The 19,113-nt window shown below is 43.4% G+C and overlaps 1 protein-coding gene across 12 annotated transcripts in view; it reads left to right on the top strand.

The window, feature by feature from the left end:
• Positions 1–19,113, top strand: part of SEC31A (SEC31 homolog A, COPII coat complex component) — a 46,072-nt gene that overhangs the window by 8,624 nt on the left and 18,335 nt on the right. For 11 of the 12 annotated variants that reach the window (XM_041124595.1, XM_030015891.2, XM_030015834.2 and 8 more), the window contains 14 exons: positions 135–275; positions 1,573–1,715; positions 2,679–2,778; positions 4,069–4,230; positions 4,442–4,594; positions 6,016–6,249; positions 6,852–6,926; positions 9,391–9,441; positions 10,230–10,307; positions 12,651–12,726; positions 13,396–13,574; positions 15,448–15,574; positions 16,569–16,714; positions 18,547–18,720. In XM_041124595.1, the coding sequence (XP_040980529.1) occupies positions 135–275; positions 1,573–1,715; positions 2,679–2,778; positions 4,069–4,230; positions 4,442–4,594; positions 6,016–6,249; positions 6,852–6,926; positions 9,391–9,441; positions 10,230–10,307; positions 12,651–12,726; positions 13,396–13,574; positions 15,448–15,574; positions 16,569–16,714; positions 18,547–18,720 (1,839 nt within the window). The remainder of the gene's footprint in view (positions 1–134; positions 276–1,572; positions 1,716–2,678; positions 2,779–4,068; positions 4,231–4,441; positions 4,595–6,015; positions 6,250–6,851; positions 6,927–9,390; positions 9,442–10,229; positions 10,308–12,650; positions 12,727–13,395; positions 13,575–15,447; positions 15,575–16,568; positions 16,715–18,546; positions 18,721–19,113) is intronic. The other variant, XM_030015855.2, reaches the window with a different exon arrangement.

Raw genomic sequence — 19,113 nt, 5'->3', positions numbered from 1 at the left:
ATAGGAAACCAGAACACATGCAGTACCTAGGATGAGTCTCCTTGAAGATTTGTCATTTAGCAAGTCCTGAAAATAACAGGTTTTGAGTCTTCAATTTGGAAAGGTTGTGACAGGCTGTTCTGTGTGTGCAACAGCCTCTTGAGGACATCAGCTGCATTGCATGGAACAGGCAAGTCCAGCATATCCTGGCATCTGCCAGCCCTAGCGGCCGAGCTACTGTGTGGGATCTCAGGAAGAATGAACCCATCATCAAAGTCAGTGACCACAATAACCGGGTGAGTTAGCTCTTGCATGGCTGCACGGGTGCTTGTGGAGAGGGTTGGGGTGCCTCTTGGCATGTGGGGACAGGTCATAGCACCCCTTCTTACATGACATAAAGATACTGGTGCCTGGCCTCATTTTACATGACATGCTAAATATCTAATGCTTTCTCTTAAAAGGCTATGTATATGCAGAGACGTTATCAGCATTTTAAATGAAAATAGGCAGATGCAGATTGAAGCAAGGCACTCGGATTTCCTATCAGAGTGATAAGCTGGTTTGAAGAAAGCCATTATTGATCTGTTTGGGGCTACCACAGAAAGATTTTTATTCAGCTAGTCAGAAGTGACATGTTTTGTGTGCTGGAGAGATGAGGTTGTAGCTGATGTACTCGGGGTGAGCACATTTAGTTTCATAGAGCAGGTGATGTTGTGACTTGGTGCTCAGGCAGAGAGAGCTTCCTCCTTGGCATCACAGGTGGGATGAGCACAAGGGCTGAGCCCTGGCAGACACTGATGACTGATGGAGCTGGGGCCTGTGTTTCTGCTAGTCTGGATGTGGAAATAGGAGCAGGCTGCAGCTGAGCTTGGAGAGGGCAGGATCTGTGGTGGAGAGCACCACAGAGGAGTGTTGGCATTGAGTGGGTTACAGGGGACACTGCCTCATACAGTTAAAACCACCACATCTGCTCCTGGGGCAGTGTAAATGTAAAAAAGAGCCTGTTGAACTTGTGGGGAGTGCCATATTTGTATAATTCTGTATATTTTAAATGGAATAACAACAATAAACAAACTTCCTATAACAAACTTTGAAGATGGAGCAAGGGTTCAAAATGATATTTACAAATGGGTGTTGCTGAAGTAGCTGCTTGATCACCCTCAATGGTTTATGTATTTGTTGCCTAACATAACAGCAGCACAGTAGGCTGTCTTCATCATGTGACTGTAGTCTAGTGATACAGTGTTCACATGAAAATAACCTCTTGCCTAATGATGGCTTTTATTGAAATAGCAATAAAAATATTAGAGAAAAAGGTTTGTACAGAGGGCTTTAAAACATAGGACCGCGAACAAGACAGTACAAAGTCATCTCTTTGGGAGGACTTTGGGAAACTAACTGCAAGTCTCCTCACTCATGGATGCGAGGAGAGTATCCCAATCTGAATGCAGTCAGAAATAATGCCCAAAAACACAGCTGCAAATTCTATTGCAACAGTGTTTTCCCATGCATGTAGACATATTTAAGCTAGTTGTCTTTTGTCCTTTAGTGCTGCTTAGTTATTTTATGCTGTGGCGCGATGTTGTCCCTCAGATGCACTGCTCAGGCCTGGCGTGGCACCCTGATGTTGCTACCCAGATGGTTTTGGCCTCAGAGGATGACAGGCTGCCTGTGATTCAGATGTGGGACCTAAGATTTGCCTCCTCGCCACTTCGTGTTCTAGAAAGCCATACAAGGTATGAGTCTTATGTAGCCTGCTGCTCCATGGTGTTTGCACTGTTGGTGACTGTGTACCAGTTTATACATCTCGCTTCTTGCTCAGTTCCCTGTGAAGGCTTACTTAGTTGGAGGCAGCGATTCCAGCAGCAGGCAGTGTTGTATGCTGGCTTGCTGACTAGCCAACTCTGTGTCTTGAAAGGCTTGCTTTTTGGGGGCCTGCTGATTTGAAGGGAACAGGCCCCAAAATAAAAAATAAAAATAAAAAAAACAAAAAAAAAAAAAAAAAAAAAAAAAAAACCCACCATCCTGCTGAAACACTGAAGTTGGTAGTTTGTTTCTATGCTTTTTGATAAGAGGGAACTGAGATGCAAAGAGTTAGTAATAGTTGATTTTTCCTGAATAATGGACTGAAGGTGCACCTAGACGCATCCTCACATGTGGACATGCACAGTTTCTCTGCCCCTCAGTCCCCTAAATGCCTTAAGTTTGAGTACAAGGAAAGATTTTGTTAAATTCTCATCCCTCCTCAATTGTTAGTGAAACTTTCCTTATTGCCGAAGACCAATGCTTGATTTAAGGAGAGAGAACAGCAATAAGTGTGTGTTGTAGCTTCTCACCAAAACTGCTGCCAGTGGTTCTACTGACTTGAATGTCCTGCTAATAAAAAGAAGCTGACAAACTTCATAGTCACCGACCTTACCTACAGGTTTGCACACTGTATGTTAATGATACTGCAGGCAAACAAACCATTTTGTTACATTGGTGTCCAGGTTCTCCCACATGACTGTTGAAAGCATCTATTTCGATAAATAAAGTGCTGCTAACATTGAAAAATTTCTCCTCTTGTAAGAGGAAGGAGTGTGGAGGGCATTTTTAGGTGGAATGCTCAGCTAATAGAGAAATTCAACTTATAAATATGGTTTATTTATCATCATTTTGCATTTACATTAAACTTCTTTTGGTTGTGACTTTTCATGCAGGGGTATATTGGCCATTGCTTGGAGTATGGCGGATTCAGAGCTGCTACTTAGCTGTGGAAAGGATGCTAAAATTCTCTGCTCCAACCCGAACACAGGCGAGGTATTGTATGCACACCACTTTAAAAAAACCTCTGTTCAGAGGTGGCGCAGTGGCATATGCAAAGCAGGGGTTGATGTGCTTGCATTCCTAGCAGTGATGCTTCTGTGGGCTGTTTCTCTCTACCCTGTGTACTTGTGTTTGGTATAAGCACCTTCTGAGCTTGTTCTGGTGGTGCAGGATTCCTTCTTAGTATTGCTTATACTACATGTTTGTCCTTACTGCTGCTCTCCTGCTAAGTAGTAAGGCCACTGCTCATTATAAGGGATAGAAATGGCACCACTCAAACTAAGTACTTTCTTCCTGCTCTTTTGGTTTGGGCCGGTGTAGCTGGATTACTGTTGCAATTGCCTTTTTCCTTCTGTAAGTGTAAGAACTTTTATCCAGACCAGAGTGATTTTGTAGGTTACTACAATAGTGGCAGATCAGTGAGAGCCAGTTGAGTGTGTTCCCAAACCACCCTTTTGGGACTGGGGATACCTTTCAAAGGGGATGCAGATCCTTTTTTCAGACAAGTTGAGTGTTTGTCCCTAGATCATGAGAAGGGCTTCAGGCACGCTGGAGGGTTCCTTGCCTGCAGTGAGCAATAATCCTGGAGGACAGACTGAGAAGTGTTTCTAAAATTCAGACGTTGGCCCAAAAGTGCAGAAGCTGTGGGGTGATAAATGAGTTATCTGAGCTGGATCCTGAGCTGTTAGGAAGGCTTTACATGTGGATGAATCATATCACGTGTTTTTTATTAAAAATAAAGAACAGTTTCCTGGGAGACAGCGAGGCAGTTAGCATTTTGCTCTTTGAGTTTCTCCTAGTTTATGGTTAAATGTCTGCTGTAGTGATGGGCTTGTCTGTTCCAGGGCAGGAGAGGCTGTCTGCCCAGAGTGCAGGTTTTAACTTTTCCAATTTTCCTGTGAAACAGACTTACTTCTAAGCCTGGGCATGTCTCCATGTAGTGTGTAGAGATACCCAGATTACCTCTGAATGAGCTAGCATGAATATCATCAGCAGCTCACAGCTTGCAGTGGGACAGCACAGATATACCCTGCCTGCATAGTTTGACCTGTGTGGTTTAAACAGAAGATTTAATAGGATGAGAAGGAAATTAATCAGTGGTGTGTGATATTCTCCTATTTGGCAGTTGTCGGGGTTTGCCCAACTGTTAGTGTGTACGGTGATGTGGAGGCTGATGGGGAGCAAGAACAACAGACCAGTCTCAGGGCAGGCAGGAGAAATGTGGCTGTTGGACGTGGTACTTCATAAAAGCCCTGATTTGTTGAACTTGTTTTTGCTGCCCAGGTGCTGTATGAGTTGCCCACAAACACACAATGGTGCTTTGACATCCAGTGGTGTCCCAGGAACCCCGCTGTCTTGTCTGCAGCTTCATTCGACGGGCGGATCAGCGTTTACTCCATCATGGGAGGTAGCACGGATGGCTTGAGGCAGAAGCAAGTTGACCAGGTATTGAGAAATGTTCAGCTAAGAATATGGACAGAAAGAGGGTGGAAAAAAACCATGGGCTCATGGGAAGTCTTCAGTGGCTGTCTGCAGCCCTACTTGCAAGACTGCAAGCTTGCAGGACTGCTTGCAGGATCCAGTACAAATAAATGCTTATGTTTAGTTTATTGCAGATATGTCACTTTTGTTTTTTCCCCCCCTTTTGTTATCAAAGCTTTCATCGTCTTTTGGGAACCTCGATCCATTTGGTATGGGACAGCCACTCCCACCCCTGCAGCTTCCCCAGCAAACCGCCCCACAGAGTGTCATTTTGCCCCTAAAGAAACCACCCAAATGGATCCGGCGACCTGTGGGAGCATCGTTCTCGGTAAGCAGGAGACAAGGCTAGGCATGCTTGGCCAGGCAGGAAGGGAGATAGTGATGGCACCTGAAAAACACTTTAGGAAGAGGGGAGTTCAGTGTTGTGCTCCACCTTGGGAGAACTTCCCCTGTTTATCATTGTGGCAGGAGATGCTCGCAGCAGCTTCCAGACCAGGTGGTTGGTACAGCAAGCCAACAAAAGTGTGACAAAAATGCTTGGGAAAAAGAAACAAGGAGGCATTGTGTTGCCGACAGGCACTTGTTTGTTTCTGTTCTGGGATTAAGGCTTTGCTTTTATTTATATGCCATGCTTGGTTTGGAGTAAACAAATACACATTGGGAGGGGGGAATGGGACCAAACTGGGGAAGTGTCTGAGGCTTGAGTGCAGTTTGAAGCTATTATGTGAGTCAGTGTGGTGGAGAATACTCCGGTTAGCTCTGATCAAGGTAGCAAGAGTTGCTGTACCAGCGCATGGCGAGGCTCCTCCATGGCTGGTTGATTTGCAGCATCTGCTCTTTGGCTCTACCTCTTGCTTATTTTCTAGACCCATGGGCTCTTTCTTGGGGATCTTCTGAAGATTTTAGCCTGTCCACTTGAAATGGGTTTTTTTTTGCCCAAATACTGCTCAATTTTCAGCATCGTATGTCTGCTTATTCATAATCTGATGCACAAATTAAATGCATTTTTCTCCCATCAAAGAGAAGTGATGTTGCCTAGCCACTGACTGATGTGTCATTTATAATGGGTGTCTATTGCCTTATTTCTCCTGGTTTTCCAGGAGCCAGCTGCCAAGTCTTTCTCTTGGCTAGGCTTTTTGCTTTTTGTAATTCTGACTTTGTCATTTATTGGACTGGCCTGTGGAAATTAACTTCGAGCTATAGAATGAAATAACATTATAAGCCCCTTCTAATTTTTTTTCTTCTGTTGATTTTACTTGTCTCCAAATGATGACACAACTTACTGCCCATCTCTCAGTAGATTTTTTTAACTGGGAAACAGCCTCCCAAGAGCAGGGCAGACATCATGCTTGAGCATTTATTTAATGATGCATAGGTTTCTTTGGTAGTTACTTTGCAATATCATGAGATACTCCATTTATGCTGGGCACTGTACAGACCCACAGCTCTAGTTCTCAGTTTCTAGTCAGTCTTTTGCCTGAGCAAAAACAGGCACCGGAGTAGCTGTGTTCATAAATCTTACTAAATGTGCACCCACTTATCCAGCAAGCTCCTTACATGCGTGGAAGTATGGGGTGGTGGGGAAAAAAAAAAATCAATGAGTTGATGTCAGGAATGTTTGTCCATTGGATGATAAGCATATATGCTATATAAAATCATGTGCATATATATGTGTATGCGCATGCTTTTTCATATGCGCTCCAGTGTATACTTGTATTTTTACATACTGCATGTGTGCGTCAATTCCAGTTTGGAGGCAAGCTGGTTACATTTGAGAATGCCAAGTCTCAGCAACAGCCAGGCATCGAGCAGCAGCAGCGTCACCATGTCTACCTGAGCCAGGTTGTTACAGAGAAGGAATTCCTGGCCCGCTCGAACCAGCTGCAAGAGGCTGTGCAGTCTGAAGGCTTTGTCAGCTACTGCCAGAAGAAAATTGACATGGCCCAGGCTGACTTTGAGAAAAACGTGTGGGCCTTCTTAAAGGTAACAGGATAACAACAGTTCAGAAGTTCCCCACTGACTTGGAAAGCCAGTGCAGAAGTGGTTTCTTCTGCTCATTATGGTGTTTTAGCAGAAGAGGTGCTCGGAACCAAAAGTGTAGGCTGTGGGAATAGAGTCCATAAGCCCTGTCACTGGAGGTGGCCCACCAGAAGAGAGAGGGTCCTTGGGGCCAGGGGTATTTGCAGAGTTCGTGGGGAATCATGGCAGAAGCCAAGGCTTGGGGGAAGGTATCCTGTGCTTTTTGACATCCCCTGTCAGTACATCTTTGTACAGGGAGGTGGTGAGAAGGGATAAAGCTTTGGGATAGCTTTAGATGTGCTTTTCACTGCTCACTGTGAATGTTTAGAAGTTTCCAAGTGAAGCAGATAAGCAGATTGTTCACCTACAATAACCAGATTGAAGCCTTGCTTCCCTGCTCAAGTGCTCAAGTCACTGAAGACCTTTTCAGTTCTCTTTATTACACTCAGTTGTCACAGTCACTAGCTCTCACTGGGTTAATTTGTGCCAGTTAAGTAAAAAGCCAGTGAGGGAGAAAATGAAAAATTGTGAATTGCGATATATTCTTTAACTTTTGTTTTTTAAAGGTGAACTTTGAAGAAGATTCACGTGTTAAATACCTTGAGCTCTTGGGATACAGGAAGGGTGATCTGAGGAAGAAGGTAAATGTGCCTGGAAGCTATGCTTGTGTTAAGTGCTTTACTGATGGATGTATCTGCAGCGTACACAGCCTAAAATGTTGGCCTAAAATGTTGACGATGCCATGTATGGTTGAAGTACTCATTTACCTGTGGGACTGGAAGAGCAATTACCAGTATCCACAGGCTATTCAATACAATAAACATTTTTATACAACATTTTCAGTGTATTTCCCAGCAGATAGTATTTGTCAGTGCTGCAGCTCTCCTAATAGCTACAATACAGCTGTTACCCATGGTGCCAGAGCTCCTGTTTAAACATGGCTGACTTGATAGTTGTGTTGTTTAAGGAATTCCTTTGTCCAAAGGATGAGAGAAATATTCCTCTGCTCTTTAAATTTTGTCCAGATAAACAACTCATGACTTCAGAATTCTTCCAGCAAGCAGTTTGCTTTGTTGGTTTTTTTATTAGCTATGTCATCTTCTTGCCATATGGATGTTCAATGAAAATTTCAAAGCAGGCAGCAGACTTCAGAGGCGTGTCTGCATCTGACTGTTCAATGTTGATCTGAAATTCTCACCCATCAAGAAGCTTTGATATTTGTTGGTTCAAGCAATTCATGTAACTTTGTTACGTGACATTCTTTTACTGTAGGATCATGGAATCTGATCTGGTTTTAGGCTTTCTGGTTGAAGAACATGTAAGCAGTCTTCAGGGTTTCATTAACTACCTTGGAAAACCTAGAATAGATTTGGGTTTTTTGTGTGGGACGCTATTCATTTTTACAAAACAAACAAACAAAAAAAAAACAAACCAAAAAACCCACAGATCAAACCTGGTTACATTTGGAAAGGAAAAATTTGGATTACCAGGAAGCAACTTGCACATCTTCAGTATAGAGCTTTCTTCCAAGTTGGAAGAAGATTCTTATCTCAGTGTTACAGGGAGATACCTGCTGTGCATTTTGGCTCTTTGTTGCTTTCAGTGCTGTACCCAGGAACTATTTAGTGTTTCTTCAGTTCTCATTCAGTTGATTTGGATGTTTGACTCATTTTCATTGTGTCAAACTAATGTTTTATTTTCAAAGACTGGCTCCATCAAAAAGTCATTATGGTTACAAATTAAATGGCCTCCAGGGCAAACGTATTATGATTACACAAAAAATCATAGTTTTGCTAACAGTCTGTCTTCAGCTTCTAAATTTTTGTTGCATGAGTCAAAGGTGAGCACAGCAAGGGAAATCCTGTTTTTGAAAAGCAGACCTCAATTGGAAAATCCAGTTGAAATTTAGTAGTGGTCTTGCGGAGTGGCCTCATGCAGACTGGAGCCCACTGCTACTGTTGCTCTGGGTTTTATATGCCCTGTGCATGGGGAGAAGGTGGGAAAATGGGCATAGCTGAATTGAGTGGCATGAAATGCTGGGCCTACCCCATTTTTTCAGTATTTGAGGAACAGATTAGGGGAGCTGCAAGGCCATGTTTCATGTAGCTGTTTCTTAACAAAGCATTCCACGTTGAAGTTGAATCCATGGTTTTTTTGGTGTCAAGAAACAATAATTGACAGCTTGTCTGAAAATTTGTGATACCCAGGTGATAAACTCACTAAATCACCACTTGGTTTTCATGTTACTGGTAGGGTAAGGAAAGTAAAAAAGGGTCACAGATTTCAGCTTCTTGGAATAAGCTGTTAAGAACATGGTGTTTTGTTTTTATCTTCTTAAAACCTGTGATTCTCATATGCAAGTCAAGTCCTGGATCTCTCCTTTCTATTGTAAACTAATGATTAAAAAAAGACAGAGAAAACTCTCCAGCAATTTTAGCTCAGCTTCTTGTGAAAACCAGCCTACAATGGTAAAATAAAGCCTGCAATACTAAAAGTAGTAGATAACATTAGCAATGTTACGAAACCTAGGCTCCCAGATGCCAAACTAATGTATTTTCTGCATTTATTCTAAACTCTATACATTAAATTGGTGGTTTTGAGGGCCCTAATTGAATCTGGAGTCATGATTTGCTTTGCAAAGCAGTTAAAAGCTGGACGTTTTAACCATTCTGTGGAAAATCCTAGCCCGCAGCCTTTCGCCTGCTGTGCTTGAAACTACAGCTTCCTGACAGACTCTCTGCTCCACAAGGATTGTCACTGCTTCATTTTCCCTGACCAGAGCAGACAGGGTTTTGTCCTGCATGCTCTGATACTGTTTTTATTATGGTGATTTCCAGCAGCTCTAGGGAGGCTTGAGGCCCTTGAGTTAACAATTAAAGGTTTAAAGGCATAGAGCAGCTGTTGTTTCCATCAGAGCTTGGGGTGCAGGGGGCTTAGCAGTAAATCCATCACCAGACTGAGAAAGGAAATGGCTTTAGTTTCATGTTAACTGTTCTGCAAGCAACATATTAGCTACATGTGCCAGTTTTGCAATCCGAGAGACCAGTGAGAGGTCTGCCTCTCTAAAATTAAAGGGCGCTTACTTAAATCTTGGTTGTTTTCTAGATTACATCCGCTCTGAATAAAGAGGGTCTTGCAGATGGTGACTTTGGAGAGGTAAGCAAACGCATGTGTACAACTGTGTTTAGTCTTATAATGCTATGGTAATGTGCAAAGTAAGAATAATTTTTTTTTCCGCTTGGTAGGTGTCCCAAAGTAAGTCACAAATAACCCAGTATATGACAAGTACCTACATTCAGTATGATGAAGGTACTTATTTAAAAAAACAACCACTTTTTTCCAATCAAATGTCCCTGCCTTTCCCACAAAGGGCTCTCACTCACAGTTCAGGGTCTCAGTGTTGTCTCTCCGCTTTTGCTTTTTGCTGCCTATGTCTTGCCCACTGTGACACTTTGTGCTACCTGTGAGGTAGGGCAGAGCCTTGCTGCCTGGCAGCTGGTTTGAAGAGCAGCACCTTCCCCAGGTTTTAAAAAAAGCAGGACTGAGTGTGGTACTGTAACAATTCCCTGCAAGAGTGATAAATACAGTTCAGACGTTGCCCATTGTCATTGCCGTGGCCTGACTCTACAACCAGGGGACTGCATTGCTTTTGTGCTGTAGACATTCCAGATGTCATCTGTAGTGCCTAATTAGGAAGAGAAGTTTGCATGTTTTCAGGCAGCTAAGATGAAAACAGCACAAAGTACTGTGTAACGACAAAGAGCAGAGAAATGGAGGGCATCTACCACGTTTGTTGTACTCAAGCATATATTGCCAATGCATTTCTGTGATTTGCAGTCTGGTTTTGACTATTGTTGGTGGGAAGGTGGCTATACTCTGTGGTGCAAAGTGTTTCTTCCTCTTTTGCTGTCTTTTCTTTTTATGGCCTCTTCTCTCTGCTGAAGGCTCCCGCAGAATCTGATGAATCTGTGCCGAACAAGGGGGACGAAGGCCAGGCTACAGAGGAGCAGTTCTTGGGAGAGGTATCTGTTGCTCTCTAGACTAACTCTGTTGACCTCCTGTGTATTTACTTTGTTACTATTAAGAGCATTTTATTTTGTGGGCTTTTTCTAGTGCTGAGGATATATGGAAACACAGGTTATTTAGAATGAGTAAAATGTGGGCTCTTGTTGAGTTGCTTGAGATTTTCTCATTGGCCTCAGACATCATGTGAATAGATTTTGGTGGCAATGAAGAACAAGCTCATTTTGTAACAGTCCAGTTGGCACCGACTCAAGGACTTTATTCTGCCTTAATGTTCACTCTGGCATTTCCCTAACACATACTAAATGATCTGCTGCCACAAGTCTAATGCATTCCTTCCCTCTGCATTTCCTCATTCCTTTCTTTCCTCCCTCTCATTGATTATTACTAAGCTGTCAGCTTATACTGCCCTGTTTCTAGTTATAACCCTTTGCAGAGATGCAGCTGTGGTACTGGAGGAGAGGGGGAACATTCATTCTCTGCATTGCCCCCACTGACATCACAGTGCTATCCACTTCGCACCTGAACAGCGAGTATCAGGACTTTGGTAGATAGCTTCCTTATGAATGTCTGTTACAACAGTTCAGCCAAGTTTATCACAGGCAGTTTGTGCTCCACCACCTCTGCCTCTGGGATCCTACAGCTTTTGTTCATTTCTGTCTATTTGAGCAGCATTGTTTTCAACCCTGTGTTTTAAATATGGGGACAGGTCTATTATTATAACTAAGGAGCCAGACTCTGCCACGTGAGGTTAATAGCACTGAAAACACTAGTATCGCTGTGTGAACAGGCCAGCTTCATTCTCCCCATTCCCTCAGTCTCCCTTTTGGGTTAGAATTTGAGCTGTTAGCCCAAAACTACCTATGCTCCCTGTGCTTGGTGCCTGTCTCCAGTTGTCTGTGAAGATGAGGACGGTGGTTTATAGCTCATGCATGTTGGAGTGGTGCACTTGTTGACTCCATATAACAGCCTGTTAGGGACACTAAAACAGAGTGCTCTCCTTAGGTTAGGTGCTTGATTGCTTGTTAATTCGTTAGACACTGTAGTGGCAGACACATGTATCTGTGTAAGGATTTTGCTGTATGCAGTCATGAAGATACTAGATGTCTTATAATAAACGTCTCTTCTAGGAGAGAATTCACAGCCAAACATGACCTTAGCCTACCATCATGGGTGGTAAATAGTTGTGAGATTGGCCTGAAGCCACTGATCAGGGAGTGCTGTCACATACATGAAGTAACTGGATAGGCACATTATTGCTGAGATAGTCACAACATGCTTTCAACTAATACCAAACACACATCACACGTTATCTCACAGCAAAATTTTCCAGATGCTGCCTCTTTTCATGAGCCAAACATAAAGCCTGTTTCAGACTTACCTCCCCATCCCAAATGACTGTTCTTGGTCAACTATGTACTTGTTCTTCATTCTCTGAAGTACAGTTTCACTGATCAGCATATAAGCAGGGTGTTCTCAGCAGACTCTTGAACTCCCACTGCATGTACTAGCACGCTGGCTTATGACAGAGGAGGCAGTTTGTGGGACAATTTCTGCACTTTCCTTAGGCTGTGCTATGAAAATTGATGGTGGAGAGACACTTCCCCCTTGGTATTATTTTTTTATTCTTGAAAGGTTTTGTTTGAAATCCCAAAATCCAAGTACTTGCAGGAAGTGCTCTCTATTTTAATTCCTGGGGGAGTTCTATAAAAAAGTAGCTTCTGTCCACTGAGCAGGACAGAAAGGTTGAAAGGGTCAGAGTTGAAAGAGGAGGGAAGAGAGAAGGTTTCTTATTTTGTGGTTGTGGCTGTTTTTTTGCTTTGAGGGGGTTGTGTGTATATGGGCACGGATGCACGTACACAAATCAGTACCCAGGATCCAGGTGTCTGGTTGCTGGTATTTGTGATCTCTATGTATGCACGCTTGTGCTTGCATAAGCCTTTCCTGGTGGTTAGAAATCTGGGGCGTCCAGCACTTTTTCCACCTTGGCATCCATTTTAAAAAATGGTCCACTCTGATCTCTCAGAACAATGATTTTTATAATGGTGTGTTTACATGCACTGGCAGTCCTTTGATAAGTCCAGGCCTTTCTCAGTGTATTAGGAGGTGACTTTGTTGTGCAGGCACCAGGGGAAGTTGATTATCCTGTGCTGAAACACAGGATTGTTTGTGTTCTAAGAAATGACAGGAATGATCTTCCTTTTTAAGTTAATGACCTCTTAGGTGACTGGTAGTCTGAAGGTCTATCTTTAACTTGTAATGCAAGAGCTGTGTTTTTTTAAATGTGTGTGTATTCTAAGTGTTTACATAATCTCAAATATTATGCTTTTCCTTTCTCTTAGAGAGTGAATGACCATAAACAAGAAACTGAAGATTTGGGATCTGCAAAGAAGACATTTAACATCTCTGTTAGTGGAGGTAAAAAAACCCTTGATATTGATTTCATTGTATGTGTTGATATTTATAAATACTGCTGTTTATACTGGTGTTCCAGTGAGAAGGCAATTTCTGCACACATTGTGAAGGATTGCTATGACCTGCCTCTAATTCAATTTCACAGCAGTCTCAAGGCACTTGAAAATACAGCTTCTTTAAGGAAGGGAAGGGAAGAAAAGGAAGTATGCAGCACTCATACCCCATTGCTGAAATGCAGCTCCTCTGAGTGATTTCTGATATACAAGAACACACACCTGATCAGGCATGAAGTGCTAACATCACTGTTTGTAGAGAAACTCCCAGGGGATTTTGAATAATGCAGAAGCCATCTACCACTGTCTAGGTTTTACTTTTTCTGGCACTGTATGTAAGGTAGTTGTTTCAGAGGTCATTTAGACTGCTAGCATTTACTAGCACCTTGCTCTGCAGCAAGGTAAGTGATGCTTGATAGTGCCCCACCCGATGTGGCTGTGACCATAGTGTGTTTGAGACTGGAGATGAACTTGAGCATCCCTGTAAGTACCTGCCTGGAACAGGCTGGTTTGCAGAGAACTTTGCGCAGTGTTGTACAGTTGGACAGAATCACCTGCTGTTGCATATTTAAGTGACTTTTGTGCCATCATTTGAAAATGCACTCCTCTCTTGTTGCAGATGTGGACGGTTTGATTACCCAGGCTTTGCTGACGGGTAACTTTGAGAGCGCAGTAGATCTCTGCTTGCATGATAACCGCATGGCTGACGCCATTATCTTGGCCATCGCAGGCGGACAAGAGCTGCTTTCTAGGACACAGGAAAAGTACTTTGCTAAGATGCAGAGCAAAATTACCAGGGTATGTTTTTTCTGTTAAGAAACAACATGCATATAGGCCTTTAGCAACTCCCTTTTTAACCTTAAAAGTTTTCTTCCCATTTCATAGGTTTATTTCTGTGAGAAGCTAGTAAGTATTCAAGTCATCCACGAGATCTCAGAGCAGAAGGATTTAAATTATTCTTTTTTAATGTATTGATAAGGAGAGAAGAGGCACACTACCTGGATATCAATATACAAGAAGAGTATTCTTTACCTTGTCTCCAGTGTCTTTGAGTTGCATATACGCTAGTAGACTCTCACTGATAAATCCTTAAGCAGCGCACATTTCAGTCTGTTATCTTGTCACATTTTTCAAGTTGCACACGACCCATGCTCAGTGCCAGCAGCATTATGTTGATTTCTGCCTGTGATCAGTCTTAACAGATTTTGCCGATGCTTCATTTCACTGCATGCACAGAAAAGAGCTAAGTATGCCCAGGGTAGATCAATTACCCTTTGTCTAGGAGACAGCGTGTTACGGCCAGCTGATTATTATTCTTTTCAGCTTTTTGCAAGGCTAGGGATTGCTGATGCTGCTCATTCAAATCTTTCTTCTTTACTACTGACGTGAGAAAGTAGCAACAGGAGGATGAAGCAGGAGAAGCGGCCTTAAAAGAGTACAGGACAGTTGGTTTGGCAAGGATGGCTGCTTTAGAGAAGGGGAGAAAGTTGCTCTTGTTCGCTTTTTAGCAGTCCATTGTCAAAGAAGGGTGTTTTATACAGTAGCAGGAGGCAGCCTGTAAAATGGGCATGTGCTTAAGTGCTTTGCGGGAGCAGGGCTGAAGGCCACAAAGCACAGTCACTTGGGGAGTTAGGGCACGCAGCATTACAGGCTAGGGTCTGTAAGTGGGATTTTGTTGGTCATTGCTTGCGATCCAGTTTGAGATGGGAACAATTTGCATTTCTAGTAGTGGACAAGTGAAAAGAGGAAAATCTCAAGACTCTGCAGGATTTCTTCCCCTGCCCCCAGATCCTTTCCTTCTCTGGCCTAATCAGAGGAAGGAGAATTTTGTAGTGCGTGGGGAAATTTCTTCACTGTAGTTCATCCTTTGGGAAAGGGTATTTTTATGGGGAGCTGACTAGTTGTCTATACCTGTGCTAAGGAGTGTTGACCTTGTATTTAGGACCTTGCATTTGTTGTTCAGGTGTGGCTTTTTTATTTTCTGGTCCCAACTGCACACTTAACTGCTCGTTCAGCTGTTTCTGAGCTTGAAGTCTTGGCATGACAAGGGGTTTGTTCATTAAATAGCAGCACAGCTGCCAAGTCTGTCTTTTGTCTGAAGCAAAATAACTAGAGGCAGAGTTTGAGATGGAAGAAACTGGAATTTCATTCTGAGGGCTTGTGGACAGACAGCCTCTCTGCCAGCTCAGGTTGATACTGCTGCCAACTTGCTGCTTCCTTCGAGCAGCTTTTTCAACTGCCCCTCATTGGGCAGCCTGAGGTCAAGAACTTAAAGCCAAATGAAACAGTTTGACAAACAAAATTCATACCCCTTGCTGGGCATTGTGTAGAAGATTTATAGCTAAATACTTGGTGTATTATCTTTGTCTGCAAAAACAGTGCTGAAAACCATCTATAGCAATCGCAGCTTGCAGAGATTTGTGCATTCTTTTCTTGCACGTTTTGTAGGAAGAATAATTGGCCTGTGTTATCTGAGCTTGTTTTGTGATTTTTGCTGAACTCCTTTTGAAGTAAAATATACTCTTGTGCAGCTGTTGAATTGCATTGCAGTATCTGCTGTGACCCTGGGTACAGTGGGGATGAGTACTCTTGAATAGATACAAATTGCACTGTGTCCTAAAAGGCAAAGAGAATCCTACCAAGATCTTAACTGTGGTCTCTCCTGGTCTAGCTCATCACTGCAGTGGTAACGAAGAACTGGGAAGAGATTGTGCAGTCTTGTGATCTGCAGAATTGGAGAGAGGCTTTGGCTGCTGTGCTCACTTATGCCAGGCCAGATGAGTTTGCAGCCCTTTGCGGTAAGGACACTTTACAGACTGGACGTCATTTATTCCACCGTAGCCATGGTTGTTTTCCTTCCAGTAAACTATTGTAATGCCTCACTAGCTTCTTTGATGGGTAATATAGTTCTTCAGTCCTGTTGCAGGGAGGAGAGGAACCTCTGGGGTGCTGTGTTCCTGATATGTTCCCTGATTTTCTGGGCACAGAACCCAGACCCTGTGTCCTGGCATTGCCTGTGTAGTGCACAGCTGCTGGTCTCTTACTGTTTCCGGATGGGTAGCAGTGATATTGATGTGACAGGTGCCTCAGCTAAGGGACTCTTGGGAGCGTTTGTGTATGGGACACAAATGGAAATGCTTCAGGGAAGCACTTCGCTCTTCTTTCCCAAGAGCAATTTTGATTTCTTGGATGGAGTTCTCTTTCACAGGCAGTGAGCATGCCTGCCCTCGTGTGCTGCATGGCAAACAGCTGGCTGGGTTTAACCCGTAGGGAAGTTATATTGCTGATAGCTGTGTGCCTGATACCCCTGTGCCCCTCAGACACCAGCCATGGTGTCTAGGGAGCTGTACGACTCACTTCAGCACACATTGGCCCAGAACAATGTCACAGCTTTGTTGCTCACGGTTCCTTGGCTGGTTGCACACTCAGGTTGTGCCCCTGAAATGACGGACTGCAAAAAGTGGGTGGCAGAGGGGACAATCAAACCCTGGCCTCTTGTCCTTTGTCCTGTTGGCAGATGGACTGTCCCCTCTGATGTGTGCCAGGTTTGCAGGCATTTGACAAGTCCTTGTTGCCATAACATTAACTGCCTCTGAAGTGCCCTGGGCTCCCATGAGATAATCTGTGCTGGACATCGGAGTATGTCCTTACCAATGGAGCCCAGAGGCAATATCCCTTCTCACTGTGCTGAGCAGAGACACAACAGGCATTGCAGGCTTCCCTAGCCTCAGCAGTGATGGAGGGACCACCAAAGTCATTCACCAGCATCTTCTTTGTTCATATGTTTCCTAGATCTCCTGGGTAGCAGGCTGGAGAGCGAGGGGGACAGCCTTCTGCAGACACAGGCATGTCTCTGTTACATTTGTGCTGGCAACGTGGAAAAACTCGTTGCTTGTTGGACCAAAGCTCAGGATGGAAACAGCCCCTTATCCCTTCAGGTTGGTAATTCTGTTAAGATGTTGGAAGTAACACACTGCAATCATTTGGCGCTTAAATTAAATGATCTAGTGTAGAGCTTTACTCTCTGATAGCTGCATGTATCTCAGGTTGCAAGCTTTTTCCTTCTGGAATGGGTGGCTTTCATAGAAATAACACATAAATATGATATTGGAAAATGTGTTGTGAAGCACAATGGCCCTCACGTCTGCTCTGTTCTTTGGGTAGTCATGCTAATGTGCTGCTTGTGTAAAAAGGTAGTTGTAGGGCTTAGAGTGTTTTGGTAAAGAAGAGACTTTGAATGCTTGCATTTTTTGCAATAGGGGAATACTTGGACGTTTGTGCTTTTGGAAGAGACAGCTTGGATGTTCAGGGGAGAAATTCTAGTAAATTAGAGTTAAATCTGGAGAGAAAACTGTATGAAGGTTATCATGAGAGTCTTCTCTAGGGGGGTTACACATACAGGGTTTGGTTTCCAGCAGTGAAATATACTGCATATAGCAAATACTCGGGGGAATAGGATTGATGACAGTTAGATGAAGCAATTATGGAATAATTTATTTTATAGTATAATCTTAGTTTCTTCCATCTGTTCAGGGCCTTTGAAGGGCCAGTTTTAGAAAGTACTTAAAGTAATGTTACCTGGCAGTGCTGTGAGTCTCTTTAGTTAATTGAAGGAACTGGAGTATACGTGAGTTTTGCTTTGTGTTATTAATTCTCTCCAGTTTTGAATTATCAAAATTACTTTCCAGTCTTTTGATTGTGAGGGCTTTGTTAACAGATTTACCTTCAGTTTGAATTTGCATTTTGATTGCATTGCTTTGCTCTCATGGACACTAAAATTGAAAAATATTGTTGGAGTCATAATTAGCCTGGTTGTTTACTATAATGTGGAATTGCTGAAACTCATAGAAGCTGTTGGTTATCTTGATTTTTTTTTTTTTTTTTTTTTACTTGCCTCTTTTGAAGTGCTGATTTGTTGGGGAAAAACAAAAATGTATTATTGAACTGCCAGTAAAGAGTCCTTATTAGTGATGTATGGTTGAAATCCTGTGTGTGGTACACTCATTAAATCTGTTACAAGATTTTAAACAGGGATTGCATGTTAATATTGGCAAATGAGTATTTGTAGTATCTTCCAATATAATACAGTGAGAGTAAGAAAACATGAGAAAACTGACTAGAAAATGTTCCTGTAACTTAGCACTAGAAGAAAAGCCAACCAAGACCAGCTCTGGTATTTGGAGATGTGTAAGGAAGGCAAGATACGGAGTGTTCGTGGTGGATATCAGGAAAACCATCTTTGCAGTAACAACCAGAAAACCATAGACAACTCTCCCAAGGGAGTTGTTAGATCCTTTTGATTAAGATGGTTAAGAACTGACTTATTAAAATGCTGCAAGCGAATGTGTGGCACCCAAGTGCTAATAGTGGTGATGGGCATGATGTTTTCCATTTGCTCTCATGGCTCTCACCAGATATTTTTACGAAAGCATACTCTTTTTAGTGGATATGCTAAGTGCTGGTAGGGCCCTGAAATCCTGTTTAATAAAAGCAATTCTTTTGGCTTTGAACTGTACCCAATGCACTGCTGGCTTTGCTGTTAGAAGCCACTTGGTGTGCAGTTGCTGTTCTATGGTTTCACATGCTAGGAAAGTCATGCCTTCAGTGCAGCTGTTACTGTCTGGGAAACCTGGACTTGGCTTGGGCTTCCTGTCAGGTGAGAGGGGTTCTGCAGGGCTGCCCTGAGGAAAAGCCCTCCACGACAGTCGTTAGGCAGGGCCTGCTTCACCCTGTTGTTCTCACTTGTGGTTTTTTTTTCCTGATTTTCCAGGATTTAATAGAGAAAGTTGTAATCCTGCGCAAAGCCGTGCAGCTCACCCAGGCTGTGGACCCTAATGCTGTGGGGGCCCTTTTGGCCGAGAAGATGAGCCAGTACGCCAACCTCCTGGCTGCCCAGGGCAGCATTGCTGCAGCTTTGACCTTCCTCCCTGCAAACACTAACCAGGTACAGGGCCTTCAGGTTCTCTCTCTCTCTCTCTCTCTCTCTCTCTCTCTCTGTGTGAACAGGTGTACTTCAAGCAAAGGTCTCTGCATGATGCCGTTGGCAAGCGGGACTGCCATTTGAAATGCACCTCTGGATGTGATGGTCAGGCTGTTTCCCCTCTCCCTGCATTGGCCTCACTGACCTGGCAGAAGTACACAGCCTTGTTCTCCCCCTTTGTTTCACACCCTTGTCCTTGCAGCCAGTGGCTTCCAAAGGAGCAGCTGTCCCTCCTGCAAGCCAGACACAGTGAAACATGTACCTTGACACTTGGTTGGTTGTTTTCTTTAGATTTCTCATCTTCTATCAGCTGGTATTTGTAGACAGGCTGGCTTGGGAGTGATGCAGCCCAAGACG

This window comes from Aquila chrysaetos, chromosome 1 (genome assembly GCF_900496995.4).
Source record: "Aquila chrysaetos chrysaetos chromosome 1, bAquChr1.4, whole genome shotgun sequence".
Classification (NCBI taxonomy): domain Eukaryota; kingdom Metazoa; phylum Chordata; class Aves; order Accipitriformes; family Accipitridae; genus Aquila; species Aquila chrysaetos.
The sequence above is the reverse complement of the archived record's forward strand: the minus strand, read 5'-3'. Positions and strand labels throughout refer to the sequence as shown.